This window comes from Haliotis rubra, unplaced genomic scaffold (genome assembly GCF_003918875.1).
Source record: "Haliotis rubra isolate DU_JTF1 unplaced genomic scaffold, ASM391887v1 Scf812, whole genome shotgun sequence".
Lineage (NCBI taxonomy): Eukaryota > Metazoa > Mollusca > Gastropoda > Lepetellida > Haliotidae > Haliotis > Haliotis rubra.
In genome coordinates, this window is record NW_025767538.1 from 232389 (window position 1) to 253644 (window position 21256).

Below are 21256 nucleotides of genomic sequence, written 5' to 3' on the forward strand. Positions count from 1 at the left end.
AAAGTGTGAAATATTTGTTAAACTAAGTTCGGCCTAACTACAGTCTCAGTGGTAGGGAGATAGGAAACATAAAAATTGGACTTACTAGGGAGAGATTAGGGCAGAAATAAGCAATGGTTTTTTTCTCTAAGTCCAAATCGACTTATTTGGAACAGGCCATGGCTTTATGCAAATTAGAGGGCGATGATATTGTATTACAAAGGACACTCTTTTAATACCCATTTTGAAATTAGACTTAGCTTCATTATAAACAATAGCTAAAGTAAAAAATAATAACTTTAATACTGAAACTATTAAGGATGTAGCAACCATGGAGTCTCACTATCACTATAAAAAGAAACAGGTAGGAGGGGTCGTCTCAAAAGCCAAACAAGGACGGGTGTCGCAGACGGTGGTTTGGGGTCGGGCTGGGGTATAGAGATATCAGCTAAGATAAGATGATCCTTCAGGTGAATTAAACTGGGGAAGTAAACGGCATGCCATAACAATTTACAAATAATATCCAGTCCTGTCGATCTTCGGGTGGTCATATGCCACCTATATATTTTGAGACATTTAATATGATGACTGATTATGCTTTTCTAAGGGTATCATACTCTTTTACATATCAGAACATAAACTTATGACAGAAATACACGTAAGATGTTAATCAATAGATGGGGCATATTCAACACACAAGAAAAGGCATCAACTATGTATGAGATGACCCCTTGTGCCTGTAGGCAGCACGTGCATTTCATGCCAGGTAAGTCGATGGTCCGTCGTCAAACCTCGCTGAGTGACCTAATTGCCATGAATAGTCTGATCTATAGTTTTCAGCAGCTATTCGTATTTTTCTAAGTTTTGTCCGATTTTACGAGTAAACATGCTTTTCTGCATATCCTATTACGCATCCCAATGAATGCCCAGTTAGGCCGATGTGGGTTATTTCGATGATATGCTATTTGCAATTGTGTAAATTTTAGGGATACAGAGTTACAGGGTTTTTTCTATTTCCGACAGTACTTTAGTGGAAACACTATATGTGTCGGCATTATCGATAATGTTGTGTGTGTAGTCTTTACTCTCTCCTTACATGTCCTAGTTTTCTTAGAACCACAGTGCTTCCTTCACAGTTTCTACTTAACATTCCATTTCTATTCTAAAATACGATGTGTAAAATAGGCCATGATGGCAAAATATCTATTCCAAGAATTATTTTTTGGGTCATTTGTGATTCAAATACAGTTTTGAAAAAATGTGTTACTTTCCCAAACAATGAACAGATGAAGACCATGTCAACACAGGCTTCTCACCAGCTGAAACCTGTCTCCTAACAGTTTTTGCACCTGTCATCATGATCATAGCTGGTAACAATCACAGCTAAACTGTCAAATTGATTTCGGAAACTAGCAGGTGCTGATCAATAAACAGATTGATAAACACACAAGCCGTGCACCACCAACTGCTCAACAGTTTCACCAACCTCGGTTTCTATAGGATAATAAACTACCATGATACACGTACATCATGATATAGACACCCCACAATCACTGACAGTACATTCCTTACAAGTGTTGTAACTGTCTCGTGGAAATCAATTGTTAATTATGCTGCAGTTGTTAAAGGTCCCATGCAACGTAAAACACAACTTTGCAGATTCTGATACCTTTCGGTATGGACTTACCAAAACAAATCATCAAAAAAATATTAAATTCAACTTATAAAGTTGAAAAATAACGTGATGAAAAAAACTGCGCGAAAACAGAGTTCAAACAATTCCCTAATTTTCCCCAAACATTTTTCGGGGGAAAACTGGTTTCAACAGCTGGGCTGCGCTCATAGCACGTGCGCAGTGAAATAGGTTCGCGCAGCTTGGAAGTGGGTTGTCCGGTGAATACTCGGTGAAGGCTTTGGTGTGAGCTATTTTTCTAATGTTTTGTTGATATTTCACAGGCGCGAGCTTTTTTTATGTTATGACAGTAGATTAACTGTTTATATAATTTCATTTGTCTATTTCACCACACGTTCTTCTTACCGAGTCACTTTCTCAGTTCGATACTTAAAAGCATGTCATTATTTAGCGTTGACAGAATTTCTAACTGTGATATAGATATGTCGTTGTCACAGACAAAACTCAATGTCTGTTTTATTAACACCTATGTGTCTGCCTGCCTGTCTGCTAATGACAATATTCAATACACAACTGCGATCACTGACCACATGCAATTTGAACTTAGCACCAATCAGGCTATACACCATAAACAAAATGCATTGATTTACGGCCCGAGTTCAGTCTCTGTCACATTATGTAATTACACAGACAGGCAGGTGTGATACTTGTACACATGACATGTTATGATGTCTGTTGATTGCAAAATGTTATGCACAAAAAATGAGCATGTATTTACAAAACCCAACATCACTATATATACACACACAATGAGCCGTGAGGGCATCTGCAAATGAACCAGCTATTACACTTGAGTGCACACCCACCCGCTCTGACTGGGTTCTGTACCCCGGCTGCTTCGTTTCTTGTGAAGTAAACCCAAGTACACAATATTGCACTTTTGATTTGCGATTGTACGCTTATAATTTTGTTTATATGTTTTTTCATAACCAGCAATGTATATTATATGTCATGAATAAGTGATAATTGTGTTTTAATTATGTTTGATTTTGGGTTGCATGTGACCTGTAAGGATAATCTCAATCACATCAAAAAGCTGGATTCCTACAGTGGCTGTCAGTTTTAACAATGAAATAAAGATTGCATCCTGGTATTTAACTCCAGTACTTACCCACGATGAGCAGCACAAAGAAGATGGTGAGACTGCTACTGTGTTCCTCCTCCGCTGCCCCTTTCTTGGGTAGGTCCCCCTCAGGGGACGGCTCGGTACTTTTCGGCAAAGGTGTTGTCGATGTTGTGAGATTCAAAGCAGTTCCATTGGTGCCACTGCCAAGCATTACAAAACAATATTAGGTATAGATGAAGAGATTGGGTAAGATCAAACAGGAAGAGCTGTCATACCTATATAAGGTGGGCAGAATCAGGTAACCACAGTTAGCCTGAAGGTCATAGACATGGTAGGGGGCATGGTAAGGCATGGTAAGGCATGTATAATCTGAGTGGGTGTTTGAGTGAGTGAGTGAGTAAGTGGAGTGAGTGAGGTTTTACGCAGCTTCTAGAAAAGACCTAACCAATTACTAACATAACGAATAAAACTGCTTCTTTACATTTGATTTTGTATTGTTTGGTGTGAATAGTTCCACATTCACTGATTCAGCAATATTCAGGATTAGATAGATAGATAGATAGATAGATAGATGGATAGATGGATGGATGGATGGATGGATGGATGGATGGATGGATGGATGGATGGATAGATAATGTAAACAATAGACATGATACAACGGAAAAACACGTCCGTCAACCTGTTATGGAGACTTACTTTGCCGTAGTGTTCACCTCCGCTACTGTTACAGGAGCTGGGGTCAGTGTAGTGAATGGTGCGGGTTGGGGCGGTGCGATGGCTCGTTTGGCCCTATGGGACTCTCTCCTTTGCTGTTCTGTGCCTCTCTCATCTTGTGGGCTGATGGTATCAGCTAGATACATCACCAGTACAGCCACGAAAGCGGCTAAGAATGGTTTATATTGCATCGCAACTGTAGATGTACATCAACTTTCCAAAGACGTACACTATTATCGTTAGTTATTCACCAGCTGTCATTGCCAAATTCATATCTTATTCCACTTCGTACTAACTCACAGTCGCGTGCCGACACGAAGCGGAAGTTGTCAAATTCTGGAGCCTCTGTTTCATTCCAAGATGTCTGCGCCCAGAGGAAAGAGGTGAAGTATATCGAATCAGTGACATTAGACCCGATGAAAGGTCGTTTGAGAGGGAAAGACTCAGATGGCAGTTCTGCAGTGGAAGCAGTGATAGCCGGGTAAATAGAATGTAGGGCTAGTCTAACTGTAAATCGAGGCTAGTGTTATCACTATCAGCTGGTTGACAGCCATAACAAAACATCCGTCCGTATTGAAAAATGTCATTGACCTGTCTTTGGGTCATGCTTCACTTACCACGCGTGTCAGTCCCAGTTACAGCATTGACCAGTTATGATACTTTCAGAACAGCTCCAGCACTATCCTCAGCCCCATTTCTAACCGACGTTGAAACTAAAGCTAAGGAAGAATCTCGTTCTTGTGGTGGAAGGTGCCAAGTACAGCTGCTCTTCTTCCTAATAAGCAACATTTAAAGGTCACATGCAACCAAGAAATCAAACATAATTAAAACACAATTATCACTTATTCATGACATATAATATACATTGCTGGTTATGAAATAACATATAAACAAAATTCTAAGCGTACAATCGCAAATCAAAAGTGCAATATTGTGTACATGGGTTTATTCCCCAAGAAACGAAGCAGCCGGGATACCGAACCCAGTCAGAGCGGGTGGGTGTGCACTCAAGTGTAATAGCTGGTTCATTTGCAGATGCCCTCACGGCTCATTGTGTGTGTATATATAGAGATATTGGGTTTTGTAAATACATGCTCATTTTTTTGTGTATAACATTTTGCAATCAACAGACATCATAACATGTCATGTGTTCAAGTATCACACCTGCCTGTCTGTGTAAATACATAATGTGACAGAGACCGAACTCGGGCCATAAATCAATGCGTTTTGTTTATGGTGTATAGCCTGATTGGTGTTAAGTTCAAATTGCATGTGGTCAGTGATCGCAGTTGTGTGTTGAATATTGTCATTAGCAGACAGGCAGGCAGACACACAGGTGTCAATAAAACAAGACATTGAGTTTTGTCTGTAAAACGACATATCTATATCACAGTTAGAAATTCTGTCAACGCTAAATTAAAATAATGACATTGCTTTTAAGTATTGAACTGAGAAAGTGACTCGGTAAGAAGAACGTGTGGTGAAATAGACAAATGAAATTATATAAACAGTTTATTTATTGTCATAACATAAAAAAAGCTCGCGCCTGTGAAATATCAACAAAACATTAGGAAAATAGCTCACACCAAAGCCTTCACCGAGTATTCACCGGACAGCCCGCTTCCAAGTTACGCGAACCTCTTTTACTGCGCACGTGCTATGAGCGCAGCCCAGCTGTTGAAACCAGTTTTAGTGAATCGTTTGAACTCCCATTTTGCGCGCGTTTTTTTTCATCGCGTTATTTTTCAACTTTATAAGTTGAATTTACATTTTTGATGATTTGTTTCGGTAAGTCCATACCGAAAGGTATCAGAATCTGCAAAGTTGTGTTTTACGTTGCTTGTGACCTTTAAGCTTCATCCTAACTAACCTCAGTAACATAAGTTATTGCATGTCGACTGTCAAATCAAAATATGATTTTCTGTTGGTTTTACCTACTTCAACATCAAAATACAATAGCTGTGTTTCATTTGGGAATGTTTAAGATCTCTAGGCTGTCAATACTGAAGTTTCTAACGAATGAAGTTTCTAGGCATCATATTGAAAACATGGGTAACATTATCTTATACAATATTGCTATGTTGTACAGACCTTCCAGACAAGATGGTGTTGATATTCAAGAAGCACCCCATGCTCAACACTATGACAACCTATGCAATATTATGGACCATTGCTGATGTCTCCGAGCAGAAACTCATCTCAAAGAAAAAGAAACTTGACATGTGGAAAACTGCCCGAATGACAGTGGTTGGGTCGATGGTGATTGCTCCCCTTGTTGTTGGGTGGATCCGACTTGCAGAACGTGTCTTGCCAGGAACACACTTCAGCGCTGTCATCAAGAAAGTTGTTATTGAACAGCTTGTGTTTGCTCCTGTCGGCAATCTGAGTTTTTACACATGTAAGTTTTCCTGTACAATCTCTGGGTAATCGTTTGTTGTAAGTCAGATGTGTCTGATCATTGAGTTGTGCTGTTCCCCTTTGCTGCCAGTAGGTTAGTACTATTACTATTAGTGTTGTGCTGTTCCCCACTGTATTTGATAGATTAGTCCTGAGAGATGAGTTGTGCTGTTCCCCACTGTATATTTGATAGATTAGTCCTGAGAGATGAGTTGTGCTGTTCCCCAATGTATTTGATAGATTAGTCCTGAGAGATGAGTTGTGCTGTTCCCCACTGTATATTTGATAGATTAGTCCTGAGAGATGAGTTGTGCTGTTCCCCACTGTATATTTGATAGATTAGTCCTGAGAGATGAGTTGTGCTGTTCCCCAATGTATTTGATAGATTAGTCCTGAGAGATGAGTTGTGCTGTTCCCCAATGTATTTGATAGATTAGTCCTGAGAGATGAGTTGTGCTGTTCCCCAATGTATTTGATAGATTAGTCCTGAGAGATGAGCTGTGCTGTTCCCCACTGTATATTTGATAGATTAGTCCTGAGAGATGAGTTGTGCTGTTCCCCACTGTATTTGATAGATTAGTCCTGAGAGATGAGTTGTGCTGTTCCCCACTGTATATTTGATAGATTAGTCCTGAGAGATGAGTTGTGCTGTTCCCCACTGTATATTTGATAGATTAGTCCTGAGAGATGAGTTGTGCTGTTCCCCACTGTATATTTGATAGATTAGTCCTGAGAGATGAGTTGTGCTGTTCCCCAATGTATTTTGATAGATTAGTCCTGAGAGATGAGTTGTGCTGTTCCCCACTGTATATTTGATAGATTAGTCCTGAGAGATGAGTTGTGCTGTTCCCCACTGTATATTTGATAGATTAGTCCTGAGAGATGAGTTGTGCTGTTCCCCAATGTATTTGATAGATTAGTCCTGAGAGATGAGTTGTGCTGTTCCCCAATGTATTTGATAGATTAGTCCTGAGAGATGAGTTGTGCTGTTCCCCAATGTATTTGATAGATTAGTCCTGAGAGATGAGTTGTGCTGTTCCCCACTGTATATTTGATAGATTAGTCCTGAGAGATGAGTTGTGCTGTTCCCCACTGTATTTGATAGATTAGTCCTGAGAGATGAGTTGTGCTGTTCCCCACTGTATTTGATAGATTAGTCCTGAGAGATGAGTTGTGCTGTTCCCCACTGTATATTTGATAGATTAGTCCTGAGAGATGAGTTGTGCTGTTCCCCACTGTATTTTGATAGATTAGTCCTGAGAGATGAGTTGTGCTGTTCCCCAATGTATTTGATAGATTAGTCCTGAGAGATGAGTTGTGCTGTTCCCCACTGTATATTTGATAGATTAGTCCTGAGAGATGAGTTGTGCTGTTCCCTACTGTATATTTGATAGATTAGTCCTGAGAGATGAGTTGTGCTGTTCCCTACTGTATATTTGATAGATTAGTCCTGAGAGATGAGTTGTGCTGTTCCCCACTGTATATTTGATAGATTAGTCCTGAGAGATGAGTTGTGCTGTTCCCCACTGTATTTGATAGATTAGTCCTGAGAGATGAGTTGTGCTGTTCCCCACTGTATTTGATAGATTAGTCCTGAGAGATGAGTTGTGCTGTTCCCTACTGTATATTTGATAGATTAGTCCTGAGAGATGAGTTGTGCTGTTCCCCACTGTATTTGATAGATTAGTCCTGAGAGATGAGTTGTGCTGTTCCCCAATGTATTTGATAGATTAGTCCTGAGAGATGAGTTGTGCTGTTCCCCACTGTATATTTGATAGATTAGTCCTGAGAGATGAGTTGTGCTGTTCCCCACTGTATATTTGATAGATTAGTCCTGAGAGATGAGTTGTGCTGTTCCCCACTGTATTTGATAGATTAGTCCTGAGAGATGAGTTGTGCTGTTCCCCAATGTATTTGATAGATTAGTCCTGAGAGATGAGTTGATGCTGTTGTGCTGTTCCCCACTATATTTGATAGATTAGTCCTGAGAGATGAGTTGTGCTGTTCCCCACTGTATGTTGATAGATTAGTCCTGAGAGATGAGTTGTGCTGTTCCCTACTGTATATTTGATAGATTAGTCCTGAGAGATGAGTTGTGCTGTTCCCTACTGTATATTTGATAGATTAGTCCTGAGAGATGAGTTGTGCTGTTCCCTACTGTATTTGATAGATTAGTCCTGAGAGATGAGTTGTGCTGTTCCCCCACTGTATTTGATAGATTAGTCCTGAGAGATGAGTTGTGCTGTTCCCTACTGTATATTTGATAGATTAGTCCTGAGAGATGAGTTGTGCTGTTCCCTACTGTATATTTGATAGATTAGTCCTGAGAGATGAGTTGTGCTGTTCCCTACTGTATAGTTGATAGATTAGTCCTGAGAGATGAGTTGTGCTGTTCCCCACTGTATTTGATAGATTAGTCCTGAGAGATGAGTTGTGCTGTTCCCCAATGTATTTGATAGATTAGTCCTGAGAGATGAGTTGTGCTGTTCCCTACTGTATATTTGATAGATTAGTCCTGAGAGATGAGTTGTGCTGTTCCCTACTGTATATTTGATAGATTAGTCCTGAGAGATGAGTTGTGCTGTTCCCCACTGTATATTTGATAGATTAGTCCTGAGAGATGAGTTGTGCTGTTCCCCACTGTATTTGATAGATTAGTCCTGAGAGATGAGTTGTGCTGTTCCCCACTGTATTTGATAGATTAGTCCTGAGAGATGAGTTGTGCTGTTCCCTACTGTATATTTGATAGATTAGTCCTGAGAGATGAGTTGTGCTGTTCCCTACTGTATTTGATAGATTAGTCCTGAGAGATGAGTTGTGCTGTTCCCCACTGTATATTTGATAGATTAGTCCTGAGAGATGAGTTGTGCTGTTCCCTACTGTATTTGATAGATTAGTCCTGAGAGATGAGTTGTGCTGTTCCCCACTGTATATTTGATAGATTAGTCCTGAGAGATGAGTTGTGCTGTTCCCTACTGTATTTGATAGATTAGTCCTGAGAGATGAGTTGTGCTGTTCCCTACTGTATTTTGATAGATTAGTCCTGAGAGATGAGTTGTGCTGTTCCCTACTGTATAGATTGATAGATTAGTCCTGAGAGATGAGTTGTGCTGTTCCCCACTGTATATTTGATAGATTAGTCCTGAGAGATGAGTTGTGCTGTTCCCTACTGTATATTTGATAGATTAGTCCTGAGAGATGAGTTGTGCTGTTCCCTACTGTATAGTTGATAGATTAGTCCTGAGAGATGAGTTGTGCTGTTCCCCACTGTATTTTGATAGATTAGTCCTGAGAGATGAGTTGTGCTGTTCCCCAATGTATTTGATAGATTAGTCCTGAGAGATGATGGTTGTGCTGTTCCTACTGTATATTTGATAGATTAGTCCTGAGAGATGAGTTGTGCTGTTCCCTACTGTATATTTGATAGATTAGTCCTGAGAGAGATGAGTTGTGCTGTTCCCCACTGTATTTTGATAGATTAGTCCTGAGAGATGAGTTGTGCTGTTCCCCAACTGTATTTGATAGATTAGTCCTGAGAGATGAGTTGTGCTGTTCCCACTGTGTATTTGATAGATTAGTCCTGAGAGAGATGAGTTGTGCTGTTCCCCACTGTACTGTTATTTGATAGATTAGTCCTGAGAGATGAGTTGTGCTGTTCCCTACTGTATTTGATAGATTAGTCCTGAGAGATGAGTTGTGCTGTTCCTACTGTATAGTTGATAGATTAGTCCTGAGAGATGAGTTGTGCTGTTCCCACTGTATTTGATAGATTAGTCCTGAGAGATGAGTTGTGCTGTTCCCCAATGTATTTGATAGATTAGTCCTGAGAGATGAGTTGTGCTGTTCCCTACTGTATATTTGATAGATTAGTCCTGAGAGATGAGTTGTGCTGTTCCCTACTGTATATTTGATAGATTAGTCCTGAGAGATGAGTTGTGCTGTTCCCTACTGTATAGTTGATAGATTAGTCCTGAGAGATGAGTTGTGCTGTTCCCCACTGTATATTTGATAGATTAGTCCTGAGAGATGAGTTGTGCTGTTCCCCAATGTATTTGATAGATTAGTCCTGAGAGATGAGTTGTGCTGTTCCCCACTGTATTTGATAGATTAGTCCTGAGAGATGAGTTGTGCTGTTCCCTACTGTATTTGATAGATTAGTCCTGAGAGATGAGTTGTGCTGTTCCCTACTGTATTTGATAGATTAGTCCTGAGAGATGAGTTGTGCTGTTCCCTACTGTATATTTGATAGATTAGTCCTGAGAGATGAGTTGTGCTGTTCCCTACTGTATATTTGATAGATTAGTCCTGAGAGATGAGTTGTGCTGTTCCCTACTGTATAGTTGATAGATTAGTCCTGAGAGATGAGTTGTGCTGTTCCCCACTGTATTTGATAGATTAGTCCTGAGAGATGAGTTGTGCTGTTCCCCAATGTATTTGATAGATTAGTCCTGAGAGATGAGTTGTGCTGTTCCCTACTGTATATTTGATAGATTAGTCCTGAGAGATGAGTTGTGCTGTTCCCTACTGTATATTTGATAGATTAGTCCTGAGAGATGAGTTGTGCTGTTCCCTACTGTATAGTTGATAGATTAGTCCTGAGAGATGAGTTGTGCTGTTCCCCACTGTATATTTGATAGATTAGTCCTGAGAGATGAGTTGTGCTGTTCCCCAATGTATTTGATAGATTAGTCCTGAGAGATGAGTTGTGCTGTTCCCTACTGTATATTTGATAGATTAGTCCTGAGAGATGAGTTGTGCTGTTCCCCACTGTATATTTGATAGATTAGTCCTGAGAGATGAGTTGTGCTGTTCCCCAAGGTAGCTCAATGGTTTGAATGTACCAGTAGATAGTTTGAAGGAACAAGTTGACATGTGACTCCTTTAGCTTTTCTCCCACATAATCCCAATCTATCTCAAACACTGTTCCATATGATGACATTAAGCCCAACACTCACTGTATGTTTTCAGCTACTAGTCTCCTGGAAAGGAAGGATGTAGTTACAGAAATCAAGGCAAAGTTCCTCAAGACATACAAGGTGAGAAGGCAGTAAAATAGAAATAAAGAGAAGAAGGCAGTCAAATACAAGTACATGGGAAGAAGGGAGTAAAATAAACATAAAAGTTAAGAATGTAAGAAAACTGTTCCCACAAGGGAAGAAGGGAGTTAAATAAACATGAAAGGGAAGAAGGCAGTAATATAATACGAGGGAAGAAGGGAGTAAAATAAACATGAGGTGAGGTGAAATTGGGTTTAACATTGCGCTTGAGAACATTTCGCTCATATGACGACGTGCATGCGTGTGTATGTGTATGTGCGGCTGCTTGTACTAGCCCAGACTGAAGCTGGTTTTATAGTGCTAGCCCACTGAGATACCATGCCGTAGTGAAGCATGAATACCCTACTCAGACACATTATACTGACTCCGAGCCAACCAGTCCTTGTTGTACCCATTAATGCCGAACGCCAGGCAGGGACCAACAAGTACCATATATTAACGTCTTTTGGTATGACGCAGTTCAGGGATCGAACCCGCGACCTTCCGCTCTCTGGGCGGACACTCTAACCACTACACCACGGAGGCGGTCAAAATAAACATGAAAGGGAAGAAGGGAGTAAAATAAACATGAAAATGAAGAAGGCAGGTGAAATATACATGAACAGGAAGAAGGCAGAAAAATAAACATACATGGGAAGAAGGGGGTTTAACACAATGCTCATAAAGGTGAGCTTCTGCACCTGTGATAACTATTCTTCCCTGTATCAGACTGGGCTGATGTTCTGGCCCTTCGTGCAGACAGTCAACTACTCCGCCGTGCCCCACCTCTACAAGCCAGTGTTTGTTGCTGGAGCTTCCTTCATGTGGAGTCTGTTCCTCTGCTTCATGAAAGAAGATCCTGTGAGTGCCCAGACTTAATTATGTGCTCTGTAACCTTGGTAACACCGTCACATTATCCTGTACTATGTAACCTTGGTAACACTGTAATACCATCATTGACTTTGTAACACTGACATCAGGAAGCTGACATAGGACTAACAGGGGGAGGAGGGTCTACAACTGTGACACGGTCCGCTCCCTCCCTGACACCTTTTGAGATGTTTCTTTCAGGACAAGTATTTCGTTATATGAAGGAAAATTTATGCTATGTTTTTTTTTTTATTAGAATAAGAACAACGACCAAAAATCCAAGTGCAGTTAACGAGGCCGAGGATTAGTGAGGTGTCCAGCAGCTGGTCTGTCGGTGGTCAACTTCAGGGATCAACACTACTGACCGTCTGCTTTGAGCTGATCAAGAAACTTGTTAATCTGAGGCCACAACATACTGTTTGTTTATTTGTTTGTTTGTTGAACTAGCGTTGTTTTGTGAGACACATTTCTAATCAGTATAGGGGCGGTGGGGTGGCCTAGTGATTAAAGCGTTTGCTTGTCACACCAAAAATCAGGGTTCGATTCGCCTCACAGGTACAGTGTGTGAAGCCCATTTCTGCTATCCCCCGCTGTGATGTTGCATGAATATTGCTGCCGCAGCAAGAACCCCACCTCACTCTATTCAGTATAACGCTGCAGTGTTTACATAAATACACAGTTTTTCTGTCATCACGGTTCATGGTTACATTAACCAGTCTAAAATTTGTTCAACATTAGATACCAGAAACATCCACAGCTGATGTCCATCTCCTGATTCAGTTGTTTGTTGTTTCCATGGTTACATATAAAAATATGTTTTTAAGCAGGCATTCCCACCATGTACTTGTGTAAGCCTTGCCATCTGAGCCAGCCCTCGGTGATGTGTTACTTGTTGGCTTTACTGATCTTGTTAATTTATTACTTCTCTCTAGAGGATGTTTGTACAAATATTTATACAGTTACATATGTAGATACCTTTATAGCAATACAGATTTGTTTACACAAAGTGAAAAGATCTTTTAGACATATTTTTACAATTATATTTATTGTGTTATGGAAAATACAATATATTTTAGTGAACTGAAGTTGTTACATTTCATAGCGTAGAGAATATGGTGTCTCCATCGTGTGTGAATGTGATTTAGACTTGTTTTCATTCAATAAATGAATAGGGATCGGTGTACAAGCTGCTATAGTATATCAACACCGCTCTCATACAACATATAACACACGTTTAAAGTCAGATCATGATATACATTCTCATACAAGTTTACAACAGTGTGTTAAACAGAACACAGAAGTATGGTGAAAACATATAGGTGTGATATGAATATGTAATGAACCTGTGTGTGTGTGTGTGAAGTATGTATTGATGGTAGTGTTTGACTGAACCTCTGTGTGTGTGTGTGTGTGTGTGTGTGTGTGTGAAGTATGTATAATATTGATGGTAGTGTTTGACTGAACCTGTGTGTGTGTGAAGTGTGTATTGATGGTAGTGTTTGACTGATTGATGGTAGTGTTTGGCTGAACCTGTGTGTGTGAAGTATGTATTGATGGTAGTGTTTGACTGAACCTGTGTGTGTGTGAAGTATGTATTGATGGTAGTGTTTGACTGAACCTGTGTGTGTGTGTGAAGTATGTATTGATGGTAGTGTTTGACTGAACCTGTGTGTGTGTGAAGTATGTATTGATGGTAGTGTTTGACTGAACCTCTCTCTGTGTGTGTGTGTGTGTGTGTGTGTGTGTGTATTGATGGTAGTGTTTGACTGATTGATGGTAGTGTTTGGCTGAACCTGTGTGTGTGAAGTATGTACTGATGGTAGTGTTTGACTGAACCTGTGTGTGTGTGAAGTATGTATTGATGGTAGTGTTTGACTGAACCTGTGTGTGTGTGTGTGAAGTATGTATTGATGGTAGTGTTTGACTGAACCTCTGTGTGTGTGTGTGTGTGTGTGTGAAGTATGTATTTATGGTAGTGTTTGATTGAATGTGTGTGTGTGTGAAGTATGTGTTGATGGTAGTGTTTGACTGAACCTCTGTGTGTGTGTGTGTGTGTGTGTGTGTGTGTGAGTGTGTGTGTGTGTGTGAGTGAGTGATGTATTACTGATATTATCTTTCATCACCTCTATCTCAGGGTTGTCAATGGTGCAGTTCCTGTCAACAATACCTAAACCGATGATGAACAAGATGAATGTGATGAATATTGCTCACAGCCGTTGTTATCAATATCAACATAGTTTTATATCAATACTTGTTGCCTTTTTATGTTTCTTCTAATAGTTTTATGTTTAATTGTTGGCACGTCTGTGATTACTCTGGTGATTTTGTTATGACATAATGGCTACTACATCATATAGTGTTGTATCTTGTGTTATGGCATAGTGACTGGTAGAATATGGTGATTTCATTTTATTACACAAGACTTTGGTATAAAATAGTGTATTCATTATGAAACACAAGGCTTTTGTATAGTGTCGTTGACTTTGGTATAATGTGTTGACTGCAAGTTTTATGTAATGATTTCATGTAATAACTTAAAACCTTGATAGAAGGTAGTGATTTCATGTAATAACTTAAAACCTTGATAGAAGGTAGTGATTTCACGTAATAACCTAAAACCTTGATAGAAGGTGGTGATTTCATGTAACAACTCAAAACTTTGATAGAATTCAGTGATTTCATGTAATAACTTAAAACCTTGATAGAATGTAGTGATTTCAAGTTTTAACACCAGGTTCCAGTAATAGAACCAGTATGATGGATTATTTTCATGTTATTACACATGGATTTGATATAATGTATGAATGTCCTGAACAAGGAGGCCTTGTCCTGTAGTGACCTCACACTATAACACCAGACTGATATAATGTGTTAACAAGACCCTGGTGTGATGGTATTTCAGGTTAAAACATGTCTGTGTGATGTAATGCATTGCTTTTGTCATATCATTGGGAGCAGGACAAAAGCCACCTGGGCAAATGCCACCCGGACAAAAGCCACCTGGACCCCATATCATTACATGTTGATATGGTGACTTTTCAGGTGATAATGTCGTTATATCACATCTTCATGTCATTACAGCTTCCTACAAGGAATGTATTTCACTTTGACATTGTATTATAACAAGATGATTTGTTTTAAACTCAGGACTTCATACCATGTTGTCATGAGTGGCAGGTGTTGTTTACTTAAGTCTCCTGCAAGATGATGCAACACATCACAGAGGCAGGGCTGTCACTGCCAACACAAGGACCACAGCCTTTATACTGTTGCTGAACTGCCCACTTGGTGAGATGATTTAAGCCATTAAGCCAAGTTGTTAGAATGCCCCACCTGGTGAGATGATTTAAGCCAAGTTGTTAGAATGCCCCACCTGGTGAGATGATTTAAGCCAAGTTGTTAGAATGCCCCACCTGGTGAGATGATTTAAGCCAAGTTGTTAGAATGACCCACCTGGTGAGATGATTTAAGCTAAGTTGTTAGAATGCCCCTCTGGGAGAGATGATTTAAGCCAAGTTGATAGAATGCCCACCTGGTGAGGTGATTTAAGCCAAGTTGTTAGAATGCCCCACCTGGTGAGATGATTTAAGCCAAGTTGTTAGAATGCCCCACTGGGAGAGATGATTTTAACCCAAGTTGTTTGAATGCCCCACCGGGAGAGATGATTTAAGCCAAGTTGTTAGAATGACCCACCTGGTGAGATGATTTAAGCCAAGTTGTTAGAATGCCCCACTGGGAGAGATGATTTAAGCCAAGTTGTTAGAATGCCCCACCTGGTGAGATGATTTAAGCCAAGTTGTTAGAATGCCCCACCTGGTGAGATGATTTAAGCCAAGTTGTTAGAATGCCCCACTGGGAGAGGTGATTTAAGCCAAGTTGTTAGAATGCCCCACTGGGAGAGGTGATTTAAGCCAAGTTGTTAGAATGTCCCACTGGGAGAGGTGATTTAAGCCAAGTTGCTAGAATGTCCCACTGGGAGAGGTGATTTAAGCCAAGTTGTTAGAATGTCCCACTGGGTGAGGTGATTTAAGCCAAGTTGTTAGAATGTCCCACTGGGTGAGGTGATTTAAGCCAAGTTGTTAGAATGTCCCACTGGGTGAGGTGATTTAAGCCAAGTTGCTAGAATGTCCCACTGGGAGAGGTGATTTAAGCCAAGTTGTTAGAATGTCCCACTGGGAGAGGTGATTTAAGCCAAGTTGTTAAAATGCTCCAACGGGTGAGATGACTTAAGCCAAGTTGTTAGAATGTCCCACCTGTTAAGGTGATATGACCAATTTGTTGTCACTCAATTTGTTGCCACTCAAGTTAAAATGCCACTCAAAGAAGTGAACAATTTGTTCGAATATCCCATTGGGTAAGACTATTTTAACCATTAATATTGTGCCATTATGATATTTTTGTGATGTGTGATTCTAGAGATGTGAGGTGTGATACATCTAAAGTGAAATGTTGGTTATATTGTGTGCTGTCATTCAGATTTGTTAAACAATTTTTCAACATCTAGTTTCAATTGTTCCTACCAAATAGCAAACATGTTTATAACATCTAGTTTCAATTGTTCCTACCAAATAGCAAACATGTTTATAACATCTAGTGTCAATTGTTCCTACCAAATAGCAAACATGTTTATAACATCTAGTGTCAATTGTTCCTACCAAATAGCAAACATGTTTATAACATCTAGTTTCAATTGTTCCTACCAAATAGCAAACATGTTTATAACATCTAGTTTTAATTGTTCCTAAAATAGCAAACATGTTTATAACATCTAGTGTCAATTGTTCCTAAATAGCAAACATGTTTATAACATCTAGTGTCAATTGTTCCTACCAAATAGCAAACATGTTTATAACATCTAGTGTCAATTGTTCCTACCAAATAGCAAACATGTTTATAACATCTAGTGTCAATTGTTCCTACCAAATAGCAAACATGTTTATAACATCTAGTTTTAATTGTTCCTACCATGTTTATAACATCTAGTGTCAAATAGCAAACATGTTTATAACATCTAGTTTTAATTGTTCCTACCAAATAGCAAACATGTTTATAACATCTAGTTTTAATTGTTCCTACCAAATAGCAAACATGTTTATAACATCTAGTTTTAATTGTTCCTACCAAATAGCAAACATGTTTATAACATCCAGTGTCAATTGTTCCTACCAAATAGCAAACATGTTTATAACATCTAGTTTTAATTGTTCCTACCAAATAGCAAACATGTTTATAACATCTAGTTTTAATTGTTCCTACCAAATAGCAAACATGTTTATAACATCTAGTTTTAATTGTTCCTACCAAATAGCAAACATGTTTATAACATCTAGTGTCAATTGTTCCTACCAAATAGCAAACATGTTTATAACATCTAGTGTCAATTGTTCCTACCAAATAGCAAACATGTTTATAACATCTAGTGTCAATTGTTCCTACCAAATAGCAAACATGTTTATAACATCTAGTGTCAATTGTTCCTACCAAATAGCAAACATGTTTATAACATCTACAATCTACCAAATAGCAAACATGTTTATAACATCTAGTGTCAATTGTTCCTACCAAATAGCAAACATGTTTATAACATCTAGTGTCAATTGTTCCTACCAAATAGCAAACATGTTTATAACATCTAGTGTCAATTGTTCCTACCAAATAGCAAACATGTTTATAAATCTAGTGTCATGTTTATTGTTCCTACCAAATACATTTAGTCTTCAATTGTTCCTACCAAATAGCAAACATGTTTATAACATCTAGTGTCAATTGTTCCTACCAAATAGCAAACATGTTTATAACATCTAGTGTCAATTGTTCCTACCAAATAGCAAACATGTTTATTACATCTAGTTTCAATTGTTCCTACCAAATAGCAAACATGTTTATTACGTCTAGTGTCTCTCATTTAGTTTTCAAGTGATCCATCACTATTTGAACCGTCAGATACGTCATGGAGCAGTTTGTGTCTTCATATCAGTACTATTCAGGGAAATAAATCTACTCTTTGTGTATTTTTATCACTTGTTATTTAAAGATGATCACGAAGACAAATACGACAACAGTTTAAGCTCATGTGAGTGGCCTTATAGTGCTACACTCAGCATTGTTACAGCAATCCCACGTGTGTTTTGCCAAAATGATACAATAACATTTAGAGGTCTCACATACTGAACACACTTGCGAGTGCTATTTGATAAGCAGCTGAGCATGAAACACCACGTGACCCAACAGTGCCAAACAGGCAATTACCATCTCACAAATATTGGAAAGCTACGGTCATATCAGATTGGTGTGTGAGACTGATGCTGGATCTCCTCAACACACGTGCTGACTATTGTAGCATCTCCTTGCAAAGGTGATCGGACAAAATCCACTCCAAAATTGCCACCCCGGTCAAAATCCACCTAGTCTTAACAAAAAATATGGACAAAATCCACCCTTCTAAAACTGCTATTGTTAAAAGTTTTTGTGTTTCCTGATCTTTGATCAAGTTGTTTTTCTCAATTATTGCAAGCATTGTTTTGATAGCATTTACGTTTTCCTAATTGGCTGTTGTTCCTAGATGTTGTTTCAAACATTAAAGGTTTCTCCATTTGTCACATGTTGATCACTACTTAATCCTCTTTCATATATCATTAAGTAGTCTCACACTTTGATCATTACGTAATCCCCTTAAAGAATTAAGATGTTCTTGCAAGCCTGATTGGAGCCTTTTATACTCATGTTTTGACAGAACATAGTTTTTAATGAGTTTGAGATCCGGGTGGATTTTGTCCTAGGTTGCAATTTTGGGGTGGATTTTGTCCGGGTGGATTTTGTCAAACAAAGGAAAAAAATAACAGGCTCGAAGCTATTCAAATTACAGCATCCAGGATTATATTTAGATCGTCCAAATTCACTCGCGTGTCACCACTTTGAAGAGAACGCTTTTGGTTTCCAGTTGCTTCATGTGTGGATTACAAGATCCTCTTTGCACCATCATTCACCGTCATACCTCGGAGAAGTTCTACCAGTCTAGTGTCGCCGCAGAGTCCCCTGCTCACAAGATAACATCTCGTCTCGGTTCACAGATTTAATTGGAACTAGTTTTCTTCTAGATAACGTTAAAACTGCTACCACCGTCTCTTCTTTCAAATCAAGCTAAAGTCTCGCTTGTTTCATCAATGTTCCAGAGTTAATCGCTCTGCTTGCACACGGAGCTAATCATGACTTGCTGCTTTATAAAAGCATGTATTATTAACAGGGGTGGATTGTTGGAACGCTCATTCCTGTGCAAGTTTTTTTTTTTTTACAACGAGGAGAGTTCAATGGATATGCAACTTCTTTGATATAATATGAGCGACGTTTCAGTGTAGCTACCAACACCGTTATCAGGTTTGATTATAAGCCACAGTGAGACAAAAATACCGAACTTGCAAACTTCACAAGAAAATATAACTACGAGCAAATCCATGAACCAAGATGAATTTGGTATCATATATCTATAATAGTGTACCAGAGGCAGCGTTCGAACTTAACGTCGGTCTTTAGGCCCAACGCCAACTGAAAACCACTCGGACCCACAGCGTTTGTTTTCTGCAGGTCCTTATGACCGACAGGTTTTTCATCCCCAATGACTGTGACTGACTGACTGTGACTGACTGCACTGACATATCGCTGTCTGAACATTCTGATTCAGGCTTGTCAGAAGACTTGGATCTTGACATGGATCTTGACATGGATCTTGACATGGATGTTGAGTTTGTTGTAAGTGAAGACTAGTCAGTCACCAGAGTTAAATTTAACTCTTTACTCTGTTTTTTTTTTTTTTTTGCTGTGAATTACTTACATTGTAGCTACAATATTAGGCCTACACATGCTGATCAGGACCCACAACTTTTTATGGTTCTGGGTCCTGAAGGCCTGCTGCTTTTCAGGGTTAAGGGGAGACACTGATAATGATTCAGGGTTAAGGGCAAACACTGATAATGACTGTATGGTTTCAAATATGTCATGACATGTGTTTATGAATCACTGTCGCATGCTCGTGAAACGGTGAGTGTATCCTGCCCCTGCAGTGAGCGTATCCTTCCCCTGCAGTGAACGTATCCTGCACATGCAGTGAGCGTATCCTGCCCCTGCAGTGAGCGTCATCTATCCTGCCCCTGCAGTGAACGTATCCTGACCCTGCAGTGAGAGTATCCTGCCCCTGCAGTGAGCGTATCCTGCCCCTGCAGTGAGCGTATCCTGCCCCTGCAGTGAGAGTATCCTGCCCCTGCAGTGAGAGTATCCTGCCCCTGCAGTGAGAGTATCCTGACCCTGCAGTGAGAGTATCCTGACCCTGCAGTGAGAGTATCCTGACCCTGCAGTGAGCGTATCCTGCCCCTGCAGTGAGAGTATCCTGCCCCTGCAGTGAACGTATCCTGACCCTGCAGTGAGAGTATCCTGCCCCTGCAGTGAACGTATCCTGACCCTGCAGTGAGAGTATCCTGACCCTGCAGTGAGCGTATCCTGCCCTGCAGTGAGAGTATCCTGCCCCTGCAGTGAACGTATCCTGCCCCTGCAGTGAGAGTATCCTGACCCTGCAGTGAGCGTATCCTGACCCTGCAGTGAACGTATCCTGCCCCTGCCCCTGCAGTGAGCGTATCCTGCACCTGCAGTGAGCGTATCCTGACCCTGCAGTGAACGTATCCTGCCCCTGCAGTGAACGTATCCTGCCCCTCCAGTGAGCGTATCCTGCAGTGAGCGTATCTACCCAGTTGTCCCAATTTAACAGTGAGCTTACCGGACGGTATGTGGCACTGGCCTTGTCCGGAGGGAGACAGAAAAGATCAGGCAATGTACCATATAACTTATCATGGGAGTGGATGATATATACTTGATAAACTATTTTGAGACAAATTTTGAAAGCGCCATCCATTGAAACAGTATCACTTTCACACAATCTGGATAAACTAGAGAGAGATCCAAAAACAATGATCCTACTTCCGCTGTTGTCATCTACCAGTAGAAAATCTTCTCCTTGGTATGTAGTAGCCCAATCCCCATGGAGCTGTAGGTCTTGGGCGTCTTGTAGAGTACAGGGGACCTCGTTGGTTCTTTGTCTGTACAGACTTGACTTGATACTCTCATATATCTGAAGTCGGGATGCAATCTTTTGAGGTGTTGCTTCTTCATACCCATCCAAAGCCTTTCTCCTAAATCTGTGGTACACTTGGTTTAAACATATTTTTATTCCTAGAGAATCTGGTTTTGTAAACAAGCAGAACTCTGATTATATCAATACCTCACCAGTACATATATCATTTAAACAAATACACGAGAAGTGGATACAAAAAACTACAAATTAAATTATATATGCGCGTTGTAGGTGCTTATAAATCTTGAGCTTGCAGCTACACTTCATTAATTGATTGCATATAATTGTCTAGAATAATTTGTCAAATCGTTTAGACTTAAAGATGTACTGATGCAGGGACTCTATTATGTTCTTACTGACGTTGTTGTTTGCCGGAGGTATTC

At 39.9% G+C, this 21256-nt stretch overlaps 3 protein-coding genes and 1 long non-coding RNA gene across 5 annotated transcripts in view; 2 read left to right on the top strand and 2 right to left on the bottom strand.

The window, feature by feature from the left end:
* Positions 1-4252, bottom strand: part of LOC124261844 (sodium/hydrogen exchanger 8-like) — a 22976-nt gene extending 18724 nt beyond the window's left edge. The window contains exons 1-3 of one of the 2 annotated variants that reach the window (XM_046696217.1): positions 4070-4252; positions 3435-3816; positions 2784-2938 (exon numbers count right to left, since the gene is read on the bottom strand). In XM_046696217.1, the coding sequence (XP_046552173.1) occupies positions 2784-2938; positions 3435-3643 (364 nt within the window). In that variant the 5' untranslated portion in view covers positions 3644-3816; positions 4070-4252. Of the gene's footprint in view, positions 1-2783; positions 2939-3434; positions 3820-4069 lie in introns of those variants that run through there. The other variant, XM_046696216.1, reaches the window with a different exon arrangement.
* LOC124261846 (mpv17-like protein) lies at positions 3814-12368 on the top strand. The gene is made up of 5 exons (XM_046696220.1): positions 3814-3933; positions 5542-5850; positions 10818-10885; positions 11615-11746; positions 12012-12368. Exons 2-5 carry the CDS (start codon positions 5556-5558, stop codon positions 12045-12047), a joined length of 531 nt encoding a protein of 176 aa, XP_046552176.1. The 5' UTR covers positions 3814-3933; positions 5542-5555; the 3' UTR covers positions 12048-12368.
* A 653-nt stretch (positions 12369-13021) lies between these two features.
* On the bottom strand, positions 13022-13614 carry LOC124261848. The gene is made up of 4 exons (XR_006894443.1): positions 13592-13614; positions 13286-13367; positions 13148-13219; positions 13022-13098 (listed from the first exon to the last, which is right to left on the bottom strand). It is a non-coding gene; the product is annotated as an uncharacterized LOC124261848 (long non-coding RNA).
* Positions 13615-14302: 688 nt separating this feature from the next.
* LOC124261845 lies at positions 14303-20994 on the top strand. The gene is made up of 5 exons (XM_046696219.1): positions 14303-16467; positions 16754-17248; positions 17285-17390; positions 17470-17720; positions 20950-20994. The coding sequence occupies exons 1-4, from the start codon at positions 16288-16290 to the stop codon at positions 17673-17675; spliced, it is 987 nt and encodes a 328-aa protein (XP_046552175.1). The 5' UTR covers positions 14303-16287; the 3' UTR covers positions 17676-17720; positions 20950-20994.
* The last annotated feature ends 262 nt before the right edge of the window (positions 20995-21256 follow it).